The sequence below is a fragment of the Danio rerio genome, chromosome 24 (genome assembly GCF_052040795.2).
Source record: "Danio rerio strain M-AB ecotype USA chromosome 24, GRCz13ab, whole genome shotgun sequence".
Taxonomy (NCBI): domain Eukaryota; kingdom Metazoa; phylum Chordata; class Actinopteri; order Cypriniformes; family Danionidae; genus Danio; species Danio rerio.
In genome coordinates, this window is record NC_141044.1 from 39,784,348 (window position 1) to 39,803,445 (window position 19,098).

Sequence of the window (19,098 nt, forward strand, 5' to 3'; positions counted from 1 at the left end):
ACGTGATGTCTTCCCGTATGTACTGTATATATCTTTTGCAAGGGCATTTTAACATATAGACGACACTACGGGTGGAACAGGTAATGCCGGTTTTTATTTTAATCTTTTTTTTTTTACCTGTTATTGGGTTCAGAAATCATTTGCACTTTACTAGATTCTGACATGCAGCACAATTTCCGCACGGAAATCACCTTGTACCTTACCATAGTAATTACAATTAATTATGCATAATCACATGCAATTAATCCTAAAGCTGATCTGCATTTTAACCCAGACCATCTAGTAAGTACATGCATTAATTAATTTAATTTTTTACTTAAATGTATAGTTACACCATAACAACGACACCTTAAAATAATGTGTAACACATTTTGAATTCTTCATGAGAGTTAATGGTTATAGTATCGTATATTAGTTTATAGTATTGTAGTTAATGTTATCTTAATGTCTTATAGCATTGGTTCTGAAAGTGGGGGTCGGGACCCCCTGAGGAGTTGCTGGACAATGAAGGGGAATCGCCTGGTGATTTCCAAAAATCTATTTATTTTTATTAAACCATAAAAATTACCATATTTTATCCATAATCTACTGAAGAGAAAAAATCGTAATTTATAGTTACTATATAGTTACTACGTTAGCTTATAGTTACTAGTTCTGTTAAATTGCGACCCCTGGGGTAATTACAATATATTAAAGACACTGCAACAGCGTCAGATGCAGCAGATTGATTTTATGACACCAGGTTAAACTTTCTGGCCCATTTACAGCACTCACATACATTAAAAAAAATTAAACGAAGAATAGAGTTGGGTCTATTGGTGTTTGTGTGCCATTGCATGCAAGGTTTCTGTATTTATAACAACTTCAGAGGATAATGGGGGTCGCGAGTCACTGGCATTGTCATTTTGGGGGTCGCGGGCTTTAAAGTTTGGGAACCCCTGTCTTATAGTTACAATTAACATACCAGAGTGATATTTTCAGTTCTGTTTCCTTTTAATTTGTCGTTCAAAACATCACAGTAGATTACAAAATTACGTTACATCTACACTCAGCTAGAAAATAAGAGGCATATTTATTAAAAGACCATATTTAGCAGTTATTCACAGATTTTTCTATGTCATATGTACCATCTGTATACTATTATTGCACTGGATGTACTGTATGTGAATTAAGTTGCACATACTTGAATGTCCATCCATCTCTATGCATGTAAAGGAAGATTTTTCCATTATTGGCTGAACTGTGTCTATAACTTTTAAACGGTCTTGTTTTTCAGGCTATGGTGCGGATCTTCTCTGGCAGGCAGCCTCTGTTGTACAGCTATCAGGGCTCTTTGCCAAACCTGCCAGTTCCTGCGGTAAAGGACACAGTGAAGAGGGTGAGGCCGCCATTAAGATGATCTATGTGCACAACTCCATATAGTAAAAATGTGCTTTAAAGTTAGAGCTGCACAACACAGGGAAAAATAAGCGATGTTGTTGATGAGTACTGCGATTGTGATTGATCATGATTGGATTGATAAGTGATTACTTATGATATAACATTTCCCTTGAAAATGCAATTTGTTTATTATTTCTGTTTTTAAATCGTTCATTAATTTAATGTTGTTAAAATGAACAGGTCAAATATCATTTTCAGATCCAAATAATTCTAATTCAGGCTAAAAAAAACGCCAATGTCAAGCTGCAAATATATAGTCTTTAAAACATTGTTAATAAGTGAAAACTTCATTCAGGATTCTCACTTAAGATCGTCTGACTCTGATTGGCTGTCTGCCCTCTTCTCCACAACTCCCACTAGTGTATATTCAGCTCTGGGTTCAGCAGAGCAGAAACTACTGGGGAGGAGGGCCCAAGGATAGCAAGGCCCCATGTGATTAATCAATTTTAGTTAAACAACAAATACTTAAAGTTAATGCAATAGTTTATCACACATGTCTGTGATTCGTGCATGGCATTGTTGTCCAAACTCGGTCCTGGAGGGCCGGTGTCCTGCATATTTTAGTTCCAACTCTAAATAAACACACCTGAACCAGCTAATCAAGCTCTTTCTAGGTATACTAGACTTCCAGGCAGGTGTGTTGGAGAAAGCTGGAGCTAAACTATGCAGGACACCGGCCCTGGACCGAGTTTGGACACCCCTGATGTATGACATATACCAATATGATAACTCTAAACTATAACTTAAAGACCAGGGCAGGACATATAGTAGCTCCTCCCCTTTAAAAAAAGCAGCCAATAGCATTTGTTTTATCACAACTCTGCCAGTTAGAGTGATTGATTTCAAGTTGAGTAAATGGGGTGGGGTGTATCTACAGAGCATTTGATTGGTCAGAAGATTTGATGAGAAACTGTAGTATGAGGTGATGTCACAACATTCATTTATTTAAACGGAAGTGACAAACTGCAAGCTTTAGATGTTTATATCTTCTAAATGGGAATTTTGTCACTGTTTTGGAGCACACTAGCTTATATACAGTATATCCTTAAGACTAACATACTGATACTAATATCTAAAATACTGTATTCTAATTTTATGAGACCTTTAACACTCCAAGCTGTGTTGTTTGTCTCTGTCTAGTACCTGGAGTCTGTGCGTCCACTGATGAATGACTCTGAGTACGAGCGGATGACGGAGCTGGCCAGAGAGTTTGAGAGCAGTCTGGGAAACCGCCTGCAGTGGTACCTCAAGCTCAAAGCACTGTGGGCCTCCAACTATGTAAGAGCAACCCACTAGATATTCAACTGCACAACCTAAAAAGTATGGTGCACCTCTCATCATTTACTCTCTCTCTCTCTCTCTCTCTCTCTCTGAGTTTCTTTCTTCTGAAGAACACAAAAGAAGATATTTTGAAGAATGCTGTTTTTTCTGGGACCCATTGGCTTCCATATTAGGAAAATAATACTGTTACAGCAACCAGTATTCTTCACTATATTTTCTCTTGTGATCATCTGAAGAAAGAAAGAGTCGAGAGAGAGTAAATGATAGCTGAAGTTAAATTTTTGGGTGAGCCGTCTTTGTAAAGTTGGGACATTTTGTGAAATGCTTTAAAATATTTGAGTCATTTTACTTTTTTTAAAAAAAATTATTATTATTATTATTATTATAATTTATGGTGCACAAACTAGTTTTTGCTCTTTCCTGACACATCTATGGTTATTACGTTGTTGAATAAAAAGTGTATATATTAACTATTGTTACAAACTATCCAGCTCTAGACAGTCTGCAACATAAACAAGAGTCCACACCATCAATTAAATAAAAAAATAATAATAATTTAAGAGAATTTAATAAATCAATTTAAACGAGCATCAAATTCCAAATGAATAATCTTTCAAACAAACAAAAATTCTTGATGCTGGAGGAGACCGATCAGGCAGTACAAGTCAAGCCAAAAAACGTGAGATGGAATCAAAAGAGGAATCCTTTTATCATGCACTCATCACCGGCATTGCAACACTCCTGTGAAGCTGGATTTATACTTTCGCCTGGCGTCGCATTGCTCACCTCCGCTGACTGCGCGCGCACCTCACGAAATGGACAGGACTTTTATACCTGCCACGTTCGGCATTGTGATATTCTTCAAAACAACAGGGGGCGATCAGAAGAAACTGACTGTAAACTCAGACAGATTATTAAAATATTACTGACAACAGAACATGAGTTGCTCTACAAATATTTTTTAATTTAGCAAGATTAAAAGCAAAAAAAAAGTACACTAACTAAAAGGTACAGATTGTTTTTTTTTAGATTTAGCCCAATTCACACATTTCTGGCTGCTAGTCCAACATTCCTGACCATTATCACCAATAAAGCCTAGAGAAACAGGCCATCAGTATATTGTAAACCAGTAAGTTCAAATATTCCTTACCAGTCATCAAAGAAATAATTTGTTCCTAAATTTTGGTTTCGTAACTATTAAATTGTTTTAAATTCTAAATTGTAACCTGTACATCAGTGTAAAACCCATGAATGGTGGATAAACATATTACTGTAATTGTGTACCTGGGTCTCCACTTTTGCCATGGCCTCTTTTGGCTAACAAACTTATCCCTCAGGTTTTTCCAAAGCTTTTAACAAAAAATGTCCTCCTTACCCACGGCTGTTGCAATTTCTAGCCAAGAACTACTGCTCATCAGGTTTTCTCTATGATCACAAATCATAAAGATGTTTTACAGTCGTGCCTGTTTCAGACAAAATCTCTTCAAAGTGTTTCATATTCAACTCAAATCAGTTTCGGCGCCGCACGAACTGTTTGCTCGAGTCTCAAAAAAAATCATGCGCTCCGCCAGCCGAAATCAAGTCGCGCGCACCCAAAGCGAACCTCCGCAAACTCCGCGATGACGTCATATTCGGCGCATGCACTCAAGTAAACTAGCGGATGCGTCGATGTGGCACTCCAACCTGCGCACATAAGGAAAGAAGTGACCTTAAGACAAGAGCGCCATGTAGTGGGCTACCTAGCACCAGCAAAGAAAAGCTGGAAAAGAAAAGTTAACTATGAACCCTTTTCACAACACGGTTATTACGTATTTGACAGTCAACAGCATCTTAAATCCTTGAACATTTTCAATATTCAGATTAGAATGTTTCTTTTTCTATATACGTTTACAAAGCTAAACATTTTTGAAAGGGTCCCCTGTAACTATTTTTGGATTGTTTTGACACATTATTTAAAATATGTGGCTAAGAAATAACTATTTTGAATTTTTTTTTTTTTTTTTTTTGTTTAGACTAGAGAAAATGTTGGCAGGTCAAGTAAAAATTGGTACCATGTAGTATGTCTATACCATTTAGAAGAAAAATCCTTGTTTGTGTGTGTGTACAGCATGTACAGTGTGCATGATTTCCAGGTTTGATGGTCTTATATTTATAAAAAACTGGTATTAAATATTCTTAAATTAAACTTTTAAAACTATGTAGACACCTTGGAGACACCACATATAACTTTTTTGCATCTATAAAAATGTATTTTTACTTATAAGGTTGGTGAGAGCATTGAAAATCTTTACTTTGTTGACTTAAAGGGATAGTTTACCCAAAACTGAAAAATCCGTCATACTTTACTTATCCTTGTTTTAAACCAGTTTGTCTTTCTTCTGTTAAACACAAAAGAAGATACTTTGAAAAATGTAACCCCAATTCTACCCCTTAGCTCTTACCATTAAGTAGGGGTGTCCCAATTCTCTTTAGCTTGAAGGCGTAGGGCTTAGGGGAAGGGGTGAATAGATTTTTCAGGACCACACTCGAAACCAAGGGCTAAGAACATTTCTCACAATAAACCAGCCACAATGGCAGGATAGTTACACCCGGAGGTCAGGAGATACACAAATTATTATTTTTTTTTGTCTTTATTAAGAATTTTCACAACAAACAAGCGTATATACATTTATAACTGCGCTCGTGTTTTACTGTCATGCTTAAAAAAAAAACGCTAAAATAAAAAAACGCTTAATTTGGCTATCTATAATCCATAATAATACCTTCTATACTGCAGTCTCACAACATTCTGACACTCGATGACACTCAATACACTGTCGGAAAAGTCTAGTGGCTGACAATGAGCTTTTTACAGCATCTGCTACAATGCTCATGTTGTTTTCTTGTGTTTGCATAGATGAATATGGCCACTGTATAAATGCACACAGTACAGTTACGATCTTATTGCCACATTAGATCATAATAATAACATAATATATGCCTTCAGCGATTTCCTGAAGATAAATGCCAAAAACAACGCAACTGGAATAACTACAGCAGTCACCATCGTCAATCTTATATGAAGCAAGACATCACAATGACATGTGATGATGTGTGCAGGTGCTGTAGTGCTATCTCATTTCTTAGAGGTAAATTTTGAAGCCCTTTCCCTTAACACTCTGTTTTAAGGGCCAAGGGAGTGGGTAGGGGTACAAAAATAGAATTGGGATTGGGCCTTACTGATTTCCATAGGTTTAATAGCTTATAACAAACTTTCAAACACTCCAGAACTGCAGTTTCACTCTGTATCAGCATTATTCTGAATTAATTCCTGTTTCTGCGTCTTTAAGGTCAGTGATTGGTGGGAGGAGTATGTCTACCTGAGGGGGCGTGGCCCAATCATGATCAACAGCAACTACTATGGAATGGTATGTGCAAACAAAGTTTGCAGTAAGTTTTAACGATGATGTCATTTCAGCTTAAAGCCCTTCTTTTTCATCCCCAGGACTTTCTGTACGTGACGCCTACCCCGATTCAAGCGGCGCGAGCAGGAAATACTCTGCACGCGTGTCTCTTGTACCGCAGGAAACTCAACCGAGAGGAAATCAAACCTGTGAGTCCGCATTGCATTGTGGCAGATGGTGTTGGGTGGGGGGTGAAACCTCTTGTCGCCCCGAGCTATGACAGAGATTGATCACAGAGCTGTTTTTAGCTCCGCATTGAACTTTGCTAGGATATGGATGGCTAATGAAGACTGTGTGTGTCAGTAATGGACTCTGTACTGAGTTTATATACTTTTAAAAAAAGGGGACTAGGGCTTCACGATGCTGGATGCGATGAGTCTTTCTATAACAATATTTCTTACGATATAACAGTATTTATATACAGTATTTAAAAATATGCATTTTTTTTAATAGCTATGTTTTTAAATCAATTATTTATTTAATGATGTTAAAATAAATAGGTAAAAATGTTTTACATAAATAATTAGTTGTAATTCAAACAAAAAAACTAGTAAAATATTACTTGCAGTATATATTTCCCTAGTGTTTTTTTAGTAGTTATGTTTTTAAATTATTTATCCATTTAATGATATTAAAATAAATAGGTATATATATATATATATATATATATATATATATTCATTCATTCATTTTCCTCTTAGCTTAATTTCTTTATTAATCTGGGGTTGAACCTCCAACTTATCCAGCATATGTTTTATGCAGCGAATGACAGCTGCAACCCATTTCAGGGGAACATCCACACACATTCATTCACACTCATACACTACGGACAATTTAGCCTACCCAATTCACCTGTACTGCATGTCTTTGTACTGTGGGGGAAACCGAAGCACATGGAGGAAACCCACGGCAACACGGGGAAAACATGCAAACTTCACACAGAAACACCTACTGACCCAGCCGAGGCTCAAACTGTGCTTGCTGTGAGGTGACAGTGCTACCTAATGTGCCACTATGTCGCCAATATATATATATATATATATATATATATATATATATATATATATATATATATACTACTGCACTCTCAAAATCATTCTGCATAAATCAAAAATATACAAAAATCTGTGCAGAAATAGCAAAAATAAAGTCTGCAGATTCTGTCTGGGACTGCTTTTAACAATAGAGCTCTGTAAAAGTGTTAGTACCTGAACCTTAGCAAAGTCTTTAGCATGTAGCTATAGCTAAATAAAAGATTATCATCTGCCACTTATAATCTAATATTTTAAAAGTGACCCTTCTTAATTGTAACACTTAGTGAAAATGGTTATAAAATCACATTTATGACTAATATATCCACTTTTTTGTTTTTCCTAGAGTCGTGTTCCCGGTTTAAATATTCCTTTGTGTGCTGCTCAGTGTGAGAGGATTTTCAACACCACACGCATTCCAGGAGAAGAAACCGGTAATGCAAGATTTTTTTAACTTCGCCACAGCTGTATGTGCAGTATTTGATTTAAAATGCTGTGATGTTTTGAAATAATATTACAAGAAATAGCTATTTTCTCTTTTATTGTAAGGTAAAATGTAGTTTATTTATTCTTGGTATGCAGAAGGTAATTCTCAGCACCATTACTTTAGTCTCCAGTGTCACATGATCCTTTGTAAATCATTTCAGTTTAGTGACTTGCTGCTTCAGGAGTACTTGATATTACTTATTATTGAGCTTATTCTTCAGGTAAGAGCAGGTGCAGCTCAAGACTTCCATTGCTCTCATTCACTTCCATTCATTTTTAGCCATTGAAAAGTGTTTGTTATGCTGCTTGAAATGTTGAAAACTGATATTTTGTTACCGTATTAATTTCTTCTTATATGTGTTATGTGTTTGTGATGTATAGTCATTAACAGGTTTGTTTGTAGAGCAAGCAGATTGACCGTCATTACAAGTAATTTCTCCCATAGAAAACTGAATCGTAGGTTGTAAAACAGTTACAGAAATGAGCGCACTTATGCATTGCAGAATAAGCTCAATAATTAATTAATAAAATTATTCTTCTACTTTAAAATTTCTTTGAATAAATAAAATGAGTTGAAACTATTTTTTTTTTATATTTTAGATACATTTTGCTGTCACTTTTATAACGTAAAATATATTTTTTATTTTAAATACATTTTATTAATTATATTTATTATTATGTCATTTTGGACAGATCCAATATGTGGCAAGTAGACTTGAAAATGAATTGGTGAAATATTACATTGTTACTGTAAAATAATCTCTTTACTGTAATAGTCTCCTCCAAATATGTAACCAAATATGGTTTTTCTATCCCTTTTTCCTCATACTTTCCAAGATAAAAAGATCTTTTACAATAGTTTGTTTCCTGTTTCACACAAGTGCAAACACATCTGACTGTATAAAGCTACACACACACACACACACACACACACACACACACAGGACCGACCTAGTTTGTATGGTATACACTGACTGACCCAGATACACACACACCCTCGGATGTCATCCACCCAAACCTTTGGGCAGTTTTAAGGGTAACCCTGGGTATCAAGACATGTATGCATTATAAATATAAATATAATGTAAATGATGCCTCTGAGAAATATATAGGAAAAAGAAAAACATGTATACGTTACACAAAAAAAGTCCACATTTATTCTAGTTTATTTTGGACCATGGGCGTCACTGTTGTTGTTGTTGTTTTTTTTTTTTGATGATGTCATTTGTGTCACATAATCAATTCCCATTATAAACGCACCAAATCTAGTGATTCAACATGCTCCTATTATGCCAAACAGGCCACTTTTGGTTGTAATGTTCAGTCGAAGGCATCTTGATCTTCACTGCCATTCATTTGTTTTCCTCTCCCACAAGAAGAAAATATATAACATTAAATCCCTCCAAACAATTTACGGGCTGAGAAAAGAAAGTAGCCAAAAAATGTGAAAACCCTTGTCTACACTCATCTTTACTGCTGCAATAAATATAACTGGAGACAACTGGACACTTTATACCTTTTATTCATGTCCGAATTTACCAACCACAATCTTCCGATGAGGGGAAAAAATAATCAACCAACCACAATCATCCTATACAAAATCAACCAACCACAATCATCCAATACATAATCAACCAACCACAATCATCCAATAAAAAAAGCAACCAACCACAATCATCCAATAAAAAAATCAACCACCCACAATCATCCAATAAAAATCAACCACCCACAATCATCCAATAAAAAAATCAACCAACCACAATGAGGAAGATGTTGACCTTCATAACCATAAATTTTTTTCTCCCATAAGGAGAAACATTATAATAATAATAAATCCCTCTCGACATTGAGTGAAATTTACATTGAGAAAAGGCTGAGTAAAGAAAGTAGCCTATAAACATGCCAACGCTTATTAAGATTCATCATCACTGCTGCATCGATCATAACTGAAGAAAAGTGGACACTTTATAACACTTTAGAACTTTATTCATGTCCAAATTCACCAATAGACCCAATGGACTTCATTTGCAGTATATTGTTGCAGTGGAAGTGTCCTCAACCCTTCTCCCGGACTCAATGGATTAAAGATGCCTTATTTTAAACTTGAAAAAATTAAATATAACCTTTAAGATTCAGTGATCAAGTTTCCCAATATTATTTGCTATTCTTTGGAGCATGGTAAAATAGCATTTACTGCAGACTGAATGGTTGTCCATGGTTGTCCATAATTCCACCTGAGCACTAGTGGTAAAATGGCACAACCATACAACCCTTTCTTGAAGTAAAGCCACAAGTTTGAAGAACATGCCACCCCTCCAGCCTATTCACTTTAATATATTTTGCCTTTTCTCTTTCTTTTAAATCTTCTTTTCTTTTTTTATTATCATTATTTATTTTAGTTAAAACTCCATGCTGTCAATCTCAACTTTCAGTGCTGACCTGTTTGTATGCTTAATTTGTCACAGTTATTATGCACATCGTAAATTTTGTTGTACAAAATGTGGGTTATAGTGTGATCTATTTAATATGTTTAAATACTGTATATACAGTTGAAGTCAGAATTATTAGCCCCCCTGAATTATCAGCCCCCTGTTTATTTTCCCCCCAAATTTCTGTTTAACGGAGAGCAGATTTTTTCAACACATTTTCAAGCATAATAGTTTTAATAACTCATTTCTAATTACTGATTTATTTTATCTTAGCTATGATGCTAGAAAAATAATATTTGACCAGATATTTTTCATGACACTTCTATACAGCTTAAAGTCACATTTAAAGGCTTAACTGGGTTAGGTTAACTAGGCAGGTTAGGGGAATTAGGCGAGTTATTGTATAATGATGGTTTGTTCTGTAAACTATAGAAAAAATATATATAGCTTAAAGGGGCTAATAATTTTAACCTTGAAATAATAATAATAATAATAAAAAACTGCTTTAATCTAGCCGACATATAACAAATTAGACTTTCTCCGGAAGAAAAAAATATTATCAGACATACTGAAAATTTCTTTAATCTGTTAAACAATATTTTAAAAGAAATAAAAAAGGGGCTAATAATTCTGGTATATATATATATATATATATATATATATATATATATATATATATATATATATATATATATATATATATATATATATATATATATATATATATATATATATATATATATATATATATACACATACTCTTTTTCTATTTGTACTGTTATTTCTCTTTTACTTTTTATTGTTTAACTCATAAAAATCTGATATTTGTTTCCAACATTTGTTTTCATTCACGAATCCATTTAATTTGTATATTCTTTACAGTAAGAATGAAAAAGCTAATGTTTTGTGTGTGTGTGTGTGTGTGTTTTCTTGTATTTGTGTGTGTGTGCAGATTCACTGATGCACTGGCAGGACAGTGAGTATGTGGTTGTCTTCCACCGGGGCCGGTATTTCCGCCTGTGGTTGTATAACGCGGGTCGCCTGCTTTCCCCCAGGGAGATCGAGCAGCAGATCCAGCGTATCCTCGATGACCCATCACCGCCTGCGTCAGGAGAGGCTAAACTTGCAGCTCTGACTGCTGGAGAAAGGTGCTGCTGACCAGATGCAGCAAACACACACATACACAACAAACACACAACAAACATGCATGTATAGGTATTTACTGGGTATCCGCAGGGTCTTAAAAAGTCTTAATTCTCAGAAGCTAAATTTTAGGCCTTAAAAGTCCCAAATCTACTGAAATGTTGTGTTTTAGGTTTACTTAATTCTTTTCTTAAATCTTTCTTAAATCTTTCTTAAATCTTTTCTTAAATCTTTTTTTACAGGTTTTAATTTTATTTTGTTCATGTATAGCTACACAGTCTGGCCATAAACACCCATCCAATCACCAACAATTCATCTCAATTAAACTTTTTTTTTTTTTAGTACCATTTAATTATTTTCATTACAGTAACATTTGCTTAAGTTCTCAATTTATGTACTGCTGAGGACACTGACCTGACCTATATTTTATTTTTAATTATATTATTATTATTGTCGACTGAAGCAATTGACAGCTCTGTTTTATTCTATTCTAAGGGTTATAGGGTTTGTAAAATGGATATATTGGAAAATTAATTTAAAAATATTCAAACAAAGTTATTGTATTGTTAAATGTATTCAATTTTAATCGTATTTTGATAGGACATATGAAAATCTTTTCTAATATTCAAAAAAATCCTGCCCTGTAAAAGTCTAAAATTTCATTCATGATGGTCTTAAAAATGTCTTAAATGTAACTTTGTGAAACCTGCAGAAATCCTGTATATAATGCTATATGCATAAAATTAGGAGAGGTAAATTACATTGATGAATTTGGGTGAGGGACTGTGAAAGGATTGTAAGACTTTGATTAAAATTGTAATTTTTCTATATTTTTATTATTATTGCACAGCATTTGTGTTAGTTTAAAAAAAAAAACACCTTAACAGTCATAATATAATATGACATTTATCTGAAGCACTGAAATGATTACTGTTTTATTTATCAATGCATGCCATGCCACTTTATTAATTTTATATTTTGAAATATTTTTTCTTAGATTTAAATTTAATTGCTTGTTTTATGCTGACAGGTTATATTAAAATAAATGATAAAATAATAATGATAAAAATTAATTATTTACTTTTTAGGTTTCAATTCATAAAAATTAATGTTGATTTATTGTAAGTGATAAAATGTTATTTGTAATAAATTTTAATAAAAAATTTTTTTTAATGATTTGTCAATTTTTTTTTTTATGATCTTATAACCCTGATTTCATTTCCCAGTACTGGGTTGCAGCTGGATGGGCGTCTGCTGCATAAAACATGTGCTGGATAAGTTGGCGGTTCATTCCGCTGTGGCAACCCCTGATAAATAAAAAAGACTAAACCAAAGGAAAATGAATGAATGAACCCTGATTTTGGTATTTCACATGCAGTTATATTACCCAAATCCTTTCATGGTTTAAAATAAAAAAATGATGCACTTTAAGTTCATTTAAATGTGAATTATTTCTACATTTTCGATTTTTGGTCATTAGAGTCACACTCAGGTGTTTTGTACCGTGTTTTCCAGAATCCCCTGGGCTCAGACTAGGAAGGAGTTCTTTGGCTCAGGTGTGAATAAGAGATCTCTGGACTGCATTGAGAAAGCTGCCTTCTTTGTGACTCTGGATGATGATGAGCAAGGCATGATGGGAGACGATCCTGCCGGAAATCTGGACCGCTATGCCAAATCCCTGCTGCACGGCAAGTGCTACGACAGGTGAGAACCGTTCATCCATCCAAAAACTGTCAATCATTTAATATACAAACAAATGAATACACAATACATATAGAGCTGAAGTCAAAATGCTTAGCCCTCCTGGGAATAATTTATTTTATTTAATATTTCCCAAATTATGCTTAACAGAGCAAGGCATTTTTCACAGTATTTCCTATAATATTTTTTCCTTTTGAGAAAGTCCTATTTATTTTATTTCGGCTAGAATAAAAGCAGTTTTTAATTTTTAAAACCCATTTTCAATATTATTAACCTCCTTAAGCAATATTTTTTCGATTGTCTACAGAACAAACAGAATTAGCCATGCCTTGTCTAATTAACCCAATTAGCCTAGTTAAGCCTTTAGATGTCACTTTAAGCTGAATACTAGTGTCTTGAAAAACATCTAGTCAAATATTATTTACTGTCATCATGGCAATGATAAAATAAATCAGTTATTAGAAACGAGTTATTAAAACTATTATGCTTAGAAATGTGTTAATAAAATCTCTCAGTTAAACAGAAACTGGGGGGAAAATAAATATACAGGGCAGCTAATAATTCAGGAGAGCTAATAATTCCAACTTCAACTCTCTATTCAGCTCCTCCATGACTTTGCCGGAGATTTTGTTAGATTTGTGGCCTAAAAAGACTGATTTTGTGAATCTTTTCTCAAAACCTATGCATTTATTTTCTTCACATATCATGTTTTGCTTTGGAAATACACAAAAATCGTGTATAATTAGTATGTTTTTATTTCAAGAAACGTTAAAGACCACACTATTCTAGTGGGACTGAATATTACATCATCTACACTGTTTTAATTTCTAGTGACATTCAGGCATGGTATTCTCTGTATTCATACTCGATGTGTGTTTGTGTTTGAGGTGGTTTGATAAGTCCTTCACTGTGGTGTTGTATAAAAACGGGAAGAACGGCCTGAACGCGGAACACTCCTGGGCGGACGCTCCTATAATGGCTCATCTGTGGGAGGTGAGAAACTGTTTAGGCAATGAAGTAATTAATAAATGAAAAATGAGCTAAAGTAAATCCAGGATAGGGGCAGCATGTTGGCTCAGTGGTAAGCACTGTCAGCTCACAGCAAGAAGGTCGCTGGTTCGAGTCCTGACTGGGCCAGTTGGCCTTTCTGTATGGAGTTTGCATGTTCTCCCCGTGTCGGCATTGGTTTCTTCCGGGTGCCTCGGTTTCCCACACAGTTCAAACACATGGGCTATAGGTGAATTGAATAAACTAAATTGACCGTAGTGTATGAGTGTGTGTAAATGTGAGAGTGTATGGGTGTTTCCCAGCGCTGGGTTGCAGCTGGAAGGACATCCATTGTGTAAAACATATGTTGGAATAAATGGTGGTTCATTCCGCTGTGGTGACCCCTGATAAATAAATGGACTAAGCTAAAGGAAAATTAATGAATAAATCCAGGACACTTGAAAAAGAGATTACAAACCTTGGGAGGCTTTTTTTTGTTGGTAAAATCAAGGTAAAAAAGAAAAACCAAACAGTGTTTTGTTTAGTTTTTTTTTCAGTCTTTTAATAGTTGATGTAAGCTAAAATATTTTGTTTATATATATGTTACCAGGATGAAAGTATTTTCTCATATATGCATGCACAAGTGTATATTTATATATACATGTAAACACACACGCACACATAAAACTGAGATTTTTTTTTTCTCAGTAAATAACCATAGTTTAAATCTAGCTCGATTTAATTAATTTCACATAATAAGGAATCAATGTCAATGCTTAGCAAGTATATAATTTTTATAATTAAAATATTAATTAAAATTATAAAATCATAATTAAAATATTTGTTTCCTCCGGGTGCTCCGTTTTTCCCCGACAGTCCAAAGACATGCGGTTTAGGTGAATTGGGTAGGCTAAATTGTCCGTAGTCTATGTGTGTAAATAAGTGTGTATGGATGTTTCCTATTGATGGGTTGCAGCTGGAAGGGCATCTGTTGCGTAAACATATGCTGTATAAGTTGGCAGTTCATTTCGTTGTGGCGACCCGATTAATAAAGGGACTAAGCCGAAATTAAAATGAATGAATGAATGATTGTTAAATATTTACATTTTGGCTTTTACTTGCATCTGTCAGTGTAAATAATTGTTTACATGCAAATCTAGTATGTATTATTAATACCTTTTTATTTGAATAAATTGCATTTATTTTAGTAATATTGTTGTACTTTTTGTCATTCTATTTCTATTTAGATCTGTTTCATTTTAGTAAGTATAGAGTGCTTTCTCATGTTTACTTTCTTATGTGTCCTTTTTTTTTTTTAAATATATATATTTACATCTCATTTTTTTTCAGTATTTCACCATTTTTATGAGCAATAACAACACTGGCAGCTCTATTTAAAGTAATAATGTATATTTTTTTGGTTAATAAAGTGGCACATCTTTGGCTGAACTGTATAACCTTCATAATGTGTTGTAATCCAGCTGTCCATCTGTTTCTCTGTCAGTATGTGATGACCACCGACTGTTTCCAGCTGGGTTATAATGAAGAGGGTCACTGTAAAGGAGACGTGGCCCCGACTCTGCCTCCTCCATCCAGACTGACCTGGGACATCCCTGCACAGGCAAGCATGCACACACACATACTTGTATACATGCATGCATGCATGCACATACCCTCATACACATACACAGGCTCACATACACCCACTCACATGTACACTGACACACACATTATCAGCTTGAACAATTGCACATAAAGAGGATGCAATATTAATGATTTTTTTTATGTATTGTATTTTTATTGTGCAATTATGGCTGATATTTAAAAATATTTACAAAACAGTTTGCATAAAATATTATTGCGATATTACATATTTACAATTCTGCTTTTGCTGGCAAATGAAGTATGTATTAAAACAGTACCTTTTTCATTTATATTAAACAAATTGTTCATATATCTATATTAGTAATGCTGTTATACATCTTTACAAAATTTACAGTATGTCTTTGTAAACAAACCAAACCAGTACACACACACACACACATGCGCACACACACGCACACACATCTCCTCTTCTTTTGTTTACAGTCACTCTGAATAATTTATATGTGTGTGTGTGTTTAGTGTCAGGAGCGTGTGCAGCGCTCTCTCGCTGTGGCTCAGGCTCTGGCCGACGATCTCGACTTTCACGTGTTTCCCATTCAAGAGTTTGGCAAAGGCGCCATCAAGAAGTGTAAGATCAGCCCAGACGCCTTCATTCAGATCGCTCTCCAGCTGGCATATTACAGGGTGAGCCGGGTCTGCTTGATCTGTGTGTAGTGAAGATCTGTTCATGTTTGCAGCACAGAGCATCTCGAGTGTGAATACAGGGTGTCTTAAGAGTATTTAAAGTTGATAAATCTATTTAGAGAGATTTAAGGCCCTTAAAAAGTATTAAAAACTCTAAAATGCTGTTTAACATGGTATTAAATTTTGTATAATTGTCTAGTTGTATGCTAAAGCTTGCTATAGCAGTATTCATGCTATTTTATTTATTATTTGAATAATGTTTTAGTTTAGGATTAGTTTTTTTGCAATCAGAATTGAATAAATATAAAAGTCAAAAAGCTGTGAGTCAAAAAGTTGCCAATGTTTCCTGTTGAACCTAAAGTGGCGATGATGTCTTAATATATGGAAAGAGTTTTAAAAAGGTGTTAAAAGGTGTTGAATTTCACTCTGATTCTTGTGTATACTCTGGGAGAGTCGGGTTTCTTTGAGAGAAGATGATCCTCTGAGGCTTTACAGACAACGTGACTTGATAGCTTGCTTTTATTTTGGCAATATTATATGTTGTGAAGCTAAAGGTTAACACAGAGACAGGTAATTGAATTGACTGGATGTCTTGATGACATTGGTTAGAAGCGGGATTATTATTGTGGAGGAAAACTGAGGGTATTGAAATATCAATAATGGATAGTAAAACTTTTTTAAAAATCTAAGATTTTAGAGTTATTTGAAATTATGCGAATGAAAACTGTATGTATAAAGCTTCTGTAAAAATGTTGATAAATAATAAAAACAATAATATCTTGAAAAAGTACGAAAATGAGTGAAAAGTGAAATTCACATAACAAATAATGCATAAATTGTTCGATCTTTTTTTATTATATATATTTTATTTATAGATTTTTTCAAAAGTTAACAATACAGAACATTAAAACGAACTAATTAAAGTAAAACACATACACCAGTATATAAAAATCAATAAAGAGAATAAAAAAAAAAAATGGAGCAGGATACAGTATAAAGCAAAGGGGGAAATGCATTTCGTCAAATCAAATCATGTAGTACAATTTTTGTATAATTAAAAAAAAAAAAATCTATATATGTTTGTGTTTGTAAGCAATATCACAGGAGTAGCAGTGTGATATGGTTGTATATCTACCAGTGACCATATACTAGAAAAATCAAACACAGAGTCTCAAAAACCCATTTGTAAGAGGAGTTACTTTTCTTCCGTCATTCATTCACATCTGCAGCTGACATGAGGACAGCAGAGACCGTTGCTTATTTACCAACGTCACTTTAGAGCTAGTATTTGAATGATTCTTTAGCGTAATGTCTTAAGTGATGACAAAAGAGGTGATTTTGCTCACATTTTAATATAAATACACTAATCAGCATGAAATGCCATCAGTCTACAGAGATTTCTGATTGTTTCTGTTGCAGTTGGGATTTCACAATAATTAAGCCTGAAAAAGCCAAAGCAAACACTACCAGATTACTATGGGATAAATGCAGTACTACAACATAAAAAAGAGAGAGATCAGCTTAAAATGTCACTTACCTGTTCTGTAATGATTTGTTCAACTGTAGTTTGAAACTTGTGCTGAGAAATTGCTGTTTTTCTCTGCTAAAGCACTTATAATGCGGTCTCTGTCGCCATCTTGTGGCAGAACGTCAACCGTCTTTGCTCTGCTCAGTATGACAGGCTGATGGCCACTGAAGCGCTTAATCTCTGAAATTATAAATATTAAAAATAGGCACTATCCTTATAAATAAACTGCGTAGTTGCAATTTAAACAACTACATACTCACCTAAAAAGCCTCAAAAGTACATTGTTGTCCAACAGCTGCAATATTTGTCAAACTGCATCTGCTGTCGCTCTATGTGGGCGGAGTAATACACAAGGGTGAAGAGGCTGTACGAGTTCTGATATTGCAGAATATCACACAGCTTTCAGCTAATCAGATTCAAGAACCAGACAGAACTGTTGTATAAATATGTATGCGTGTATGTGTGTGTGTGTGTGTGTGTGTGTGTGTATATATATATATATATATATATATATATATATATATATATATATATATATATATATATATATATATATATATATATATATATATATATATATATATATATATATATATATATATACACACACACACACACACACACACACATATATACATACACACATGTATGTATGTATATGTGTGTGTGTGTGTGTGTGTGTATATATATATATATATATATATATATATATATATATATATATATATATATATATATATATATATATATATATATTTATATATAAAATAGCCATCATATTTTTTACTTTTTGCTTCAATGCTCCATTCAGCTGTTTTTGTTTTTGTTGTTCAATTAATTACAGAATTAAAAGTTTTCCAATTCTGCGATAACCTCCTGGATGTACTTTATCCTTTATATTATGTTGTGTAATTATTCTTCTGCTGTGATTTCCTCCTTGTTTCCAGAATCGAGGCACTTTTAGTCTGACGTATGAGGCGTCGATGACCCGTTTGTTCCGCGAGGGCCGCACGGAGACCGTTCGCTCCTGCACCAGCGAGAGCTGTGCTTTCGTCAGAGCGCTGGAGGGTGGAGAGGTAAAAACATAAACCCAGAGGAGTCCAGACGGGTTCCTGGAGGCGCAGCGTCCTGACAAAGCACACCTCAACCAGCCGATCAGGCTCTGCAGGCAGCAATTACACTAGAAAACTTTCATTCATGCTGGCGTTTCCACTACACTTCAGAAAAGATCTTTATCCACACTACACTACTCAATATGCACGTCATACAGTTAAAACTGTAAATGTAAAGTAATATACAAAATTGTAGACCATATTTAAAAGAAAACAAATTACTATGAG

The 19,098-nt window shown here is 34.2% G+C and overlaps 1 protein-coding gene across 4 annotated transcripts in view; it reads left to right on the forward strand.

The window, feature by feature from the left end:
- LOC100333227 (carnitine O-palmitoyltransferase 1, liver isoform) overlaps nt 1–19,098 on the forward strand; it is a 46,511-nt gene that overhangs the window by 17,662 nt on the left and 9,751 nt on the right. For all 4 annotated transcript variants that reach the window (XR_015525313.1, XR_015525314.1, XR_015525312.1 and 1 more), the window contains exons 5-15: nt 1,277–1,378; nt 2,581–2,718; nt 6,051–6,128; nt 6,206–6,313; nt 7,542–7,629; nt 11,063–11,258; nt 12,769–12,957; nt 13,842–13,947; nt 15,446–15,562; nt 16,066–16,230; nt 18,706–18,834. Coding sequence is in view for 1 of the 4 variants with exons in the window: in XM_087310105.1 (XP_087166231.1) it covers nt 1,277–1,378; nt 2,581–2,718; nt 6,051–6,128; nt 6,206–6,313; nt 7,542–7,629; nt 11,063–11,258; nt 12,769–12,957; nt 13,842–13,947; nt 15,446–15,562; nt 16,066–16,230; nt 18,706–18,834 (1,416 nt within the window). In the remaining 3 variants the exon portion in view is untranslated. The remainder of the gene's footprint in view (nt 1–1,276; nt 1,379–2,580; nt 2,719–6,050; nt 6,129–6,205; nt 6,314–7,541; nt 7,630–11,062; nt 11,259–12,768; nt 12,958–13,841; nt 13,948–15,445; nt 15,563–16,065; nt 16,231–18,705; nt 18,835–19,098) is intronic.